This window comes from Plectropomus leopardus, unplaced genomic scaffold, assembly GCF_008729295.1.
Source record: "Plectropomus leopardus isolate mb unplaced genomic scaffold, YSFRI_Pleo_2.0 unplaced_scaffold1174, whole genome shotgun sequence".
Classification (NCBI taxonomy): domain Eukaryota; kingdom Metazoa; phylum Chordata; class Actinopteri; order Perciformes; family Serranidae; genus Plectropomus; species Plectropomus leopardus.
In genome coordinates this window covers 812-5,058 of record NW_024612438.1, presented here as the reverse complement: position 1 = coordinate 5,058, position 4,247 = coordinate 812, and the positions used below count along the sequence as shown (strand labels likewise).

The following is a 4,247-nucleotide window of genomic DNA, read 5'->3' as shown; positions in this document are numbered from 1 at the left end:
AGAGAGAGAGAGAGAGAGAGAGAGAGAGAGAGAGAGAGAGAGAGAGAGACAGACAGATTTTATATATATTTGCTCTATCCAAATATGAGCTGAAAAATCTGTGTCTTATCCATCCTTACCATTGCCATCTCTTTGGACTTGAGCGAGGAGGAGCTGGCTGATGATGCAGTTGAGGCAGGACTACAGGGGTCTTTCTTGAGAAGACGTGCTTTATCCAGGCCATTCTCTCTCGGGGATGGGAGAGGTGTACCGCGAGGGGAGGCTGGATCCTGGTGGATAGACAAGGATTCAGTATATTTGAAAAGTTATACATCCATCCCACTGAGACAACCAATAATCACAACGATTAACAAACAATAGAAAAATATCAACATGCTGACCTCATTCGAGACATCCACCACTAAATTATCATCGCTTTTCTCTCCATCGCTGTCCTGCAAACCAAAAAAATCAGTTAACATTAAATAATTTGCACTTGCATAGGTTATTTTCTTTAACCCATTTTCACAAATGTCTTGTCTTTTGATTTGCTAAAGAACACCTTGTTACAAGGGACTTGCAAGTAAATAGTCAAGTGGAAATAAATAGCAAACTGAAATATCACTCTTAACATTTAATGTGTTACTATGATACAGTCACACAGATTCAGATTAAATTCAGTTAGATATAGATATGACCTGTGCAAACAAAAAAATTGTGACAATTGACACAAACTATAAATGATTTTTCCTCAATCAATCATTGGCACAAACAAACACACAGTCAGCACAGGCATTTCTTACATAGTGGCTGGAGTCCTTGTCATCCACCTTGCGTTTCTTGGTGTCATTTGGAAACTCGGGTCCGTTGCGTCGCTTATCTGAGTTCCTAAGACTTTCTGGCAGCAGTGAGTTACTCTGCAGATAAAAGCAGAGAAGAGGAGAAGAAAAGCAAAGGAAACAGAGATGAAAGAAAAGATAGGTAGTGTAGAAGAAAATAGACAAAAGAGAGGGGAGAGGTTGGAGGACAAAGAAAAGAAAAAGGATTTGCAGAGGTGAGTCAGTTTTTCCATTTCTAGTTTAGGGTTGTGCTTTGTTGTGGGTGTATTCTGCATAGGCTCACTAAACAGTCAGATCCATCGACCACTAATTTACAACAGCTATTCAGCTGCGTGTGGAGCAGGTTAGAAAAACAGGACTCTTACTCACAAATAGGTTAATAGTTCACAGAAGCATGAATTAAGCAGCACTAACACTTTAACAGCAACCTCTTTTTCTCACTTGACCAAAGCCAGTCACAACCACACACGCCTCTGAAGTTGATGATTACATTAAGTGGCTCTTAAAATCTATCAGTGCTCCCTCTCCTGGCTCTGACAAGCTGCACTGGCTGCAGAGTGTATGTGTGTGTTGTGTGTGTGCCCTCGCATGCGTAGTCTTGGAACAGAGAGGGACGCAAGATTATTATGCAAGTAATACACACACACAGTCTGTAACACACTTTATCAAACACACACAGGCTTTTGCAGTCAATTACACATCGTACACACACCACACACACACACACACACACACACACACACACACACACACACACACATACACACACACACACACACACACACACACACACACACACACACACACACACACACACACACACACACACACACACAAAAACCAGCGCTGCCCCCTCTGGCCTCCTGACCAACGGATCCTATTGTTAATGGATTAAAGCTTCATGTTGAGTCCATTATAGTCTCAGCCTGTCAATGAAATGTGCATCCAACATACACAAACACACATGCGCGTGCACACATCCAGCGAGCGAGCGCTTGGGCTTTGAGGGGGGAAAGGGTAAATGAAGGAGGAATAGCTAAGAGAGGAGGAGGAGGAGGGTGAGAAAAAAGGGGAGAGGGAGGGGATGAGATTAGAGGACAGAAAGGATGGAGGGAGGGTGTGAGAGTGTGGAGGAAAAGAAAGGGTGACAAGAGATGAGGGAGGGAAAGAGAGGGGTGAGGGAGGGGGTGAAAATCTGTATTCTGCCAAAGGCCCCTTCCTTCACGGCCTCCCCTCTTCCTCCCACCCTCCCACCTCCTCTCCCCTTTATTGAAAGGTTTTAGTGAGCTGAGCACAGGAGCACTGACCCGCAAAACATAAGCAATTTCCCCCCCTCCGTCTCTCCCCCGTTCGCTTTTAGCATGGTCTCACTCACACACACACACACACACACACACACAAGCTCAGTGTCATATGACTGCTGCTTCCCCCCACCTCTCCCCTCCCTTTCCCAAGCCCTCCCCTCTCAGTGGTGGTGATATTACACACAATGAGAGTCTTTAAGCGCGGGATCAGGGGCGGTGGGAGGGGGGGTAATCTGCTCACTGAGGTGTTAAATAGGCACAACAATGCAGGCTAGGCTGGAGGAGTGTGTGTGTGTGCACGAGTGTGTGTGCGTGTGACCATGCTAAAAAGCTCATTTGGAGGAGAAAAGAAACCTAACAGTTCAGAGCAGATCTGGGGCAGAACTAAAAAGGCAGGCCAAAGCTCTACCCTAGAGATAGATACACACACACACACACACACACACACACACACACACAGAGTCAAAAAATATACAACTTAAGGATGAAAGCCATTTGGGTTTAAAACAGAGGTAAGAAACAGCAAGGGACTTTTAGCATAATGACACAATGATATGATATGAGCAACAATGAGTAAAACCATTCAAATAAATGAATAAATGAGCCTGCCTCAGCAACAGGTGCAGTCCACTTGAGCTATAAGTTTAAATTCCAAGTCTTAGTTTTCATGTGGATTTATGTGCTATGACTCTTCAGATACTGTTTTTCAAATGAAACATTATTTCATGAGAGACATTTGAATAGTTGCTCCGCAATGACCTTGTCTATATTGCAGCAGGGATCAAAAGGGTAGTTTGTTTTTTTGGGTTCTTTGGGTACTGTTTTCCTACATAGCCAGGGTAGCTCATTTCATAAGTACAAATCCAAACAATGAGATCACTACTTGCAATTGCACTTTGTAAACTATATGTAGTTTACTTTGCAAATTTGAGTACTGATCCCACAGATGTCTATCAACAGAGCTAAGACAGACTAATCTTACTGTTAAGCTTGAAGTCAAACTGCATCTGAGAACAAACTCAAATTCCCCCAAACCAAACTATCCCTTAAGAGAAACAAGAAAATAAACTGAGTGGTTTGTGAGAAGAAGTAAACATTGCTGTAGAAAGAGGAAGTACTTACTGTGCTGGGCTCTCGCTCTATTGCCATTGGAAAAGTGTACATGCGGTTGAGGTCACAGGGTTGGGTGTTCAGCAGAGCAGAAAACGAAAAAAATAAGAAAGGAAGCCGAATGAGTTAGAAATGTGAAGTCTATATTTAATTATAATTATAAAAATAAGAAACCAAAATTTGCTCAGAAGAACTGACTCGGAAGCAGCCAAAACATTTTTGGTCACCATTTAGGAAAAGGAAAAAATAATAATGATGAATGTACTGAAAATAAATATATAATTATCTTCAGAAATATGATGCTAATACTTTAATTTAAATGATATGAAGGTTGGCAATAGAATTTGATATTTTTGTCATTTACAAGTCACCAGTCCAGTCCCCACTTTCTATATCAAATGGTGTTTCTATGATGTGTTCGTTCACCTCTCAGGTGCTCGGGTCCTGTAGGGTGCGAGTCTGGCCCGGACATGTGGGGCTTCTTGTCACTGCCCTCTTTTCCCAACATGTGAGGAGGAACAGCACCAAGTGCTCCTGATAGAGCCAGGAGACCAGCTGAACCACCCAGCTGAGAGGGGTGGAGACCGGCAGGGTGAGGGGTGAGGGGCACAGGGGCACCGCCATGGTTATGAGATAGGTGCTGCTGCTATGAGACAAGAAGAAAAAGATGAGAAAGAAAGGGGTGGTTAGCTGAGTTGCAAGTAAAACTGGTTTAGGGACTTTACAATAAACACACACACACACACCCCTAACACATGTCAATGTTGGGTCGTCTGTGAGCGTCATCTCTTTTTGCAGTATGTTCAACACTACTGGCAGTAGTATGTCCTTGTCTGCCTTTTTTCAGGCTGATTCTGAATGTTTGGAGATTGCAGAGCCCGTTGCTGAATAAAATCACTCTGATTGGCAGTCCAGCTAAGTATATGAGAAGAGGATGGAAGTAAAGAAAGAAAACAAAAAAAAAAAGTCAAGAGACCAAACTTGAAACAAACTTGTTATATTTGCTAAGATTATG

At 42.9% G+C, this 4,247-nt stretch overlaps 1 protein-coding gene across 1 annotated transcript; it reads right to left on the bottom strand.

Moving 5' to 3' along the window:
• Positions 1-119: 119 nt before the first annotated feature.
• Positions 120-4,002, bottom strand: LOC121963573 (transducin-like enhancer protein 1; the record flags this gene model as incomplete). The annotated part of the gene is made up of 5 exons (XM_042513855.1): positions 3,659-4,002; positions 3,245-3,261; positions 783-896; positions 381-434; positions 120-269 (listed from the first exon to the last, which is right to left on the bottom strand). Coding segments are annotated over exons 1-5 (417 nt in total), but the record flags the coding sequence as incomplete, so codon positions are not given.
• Positions 4,003-4,247: the final 245 nt, after the last annotated feature.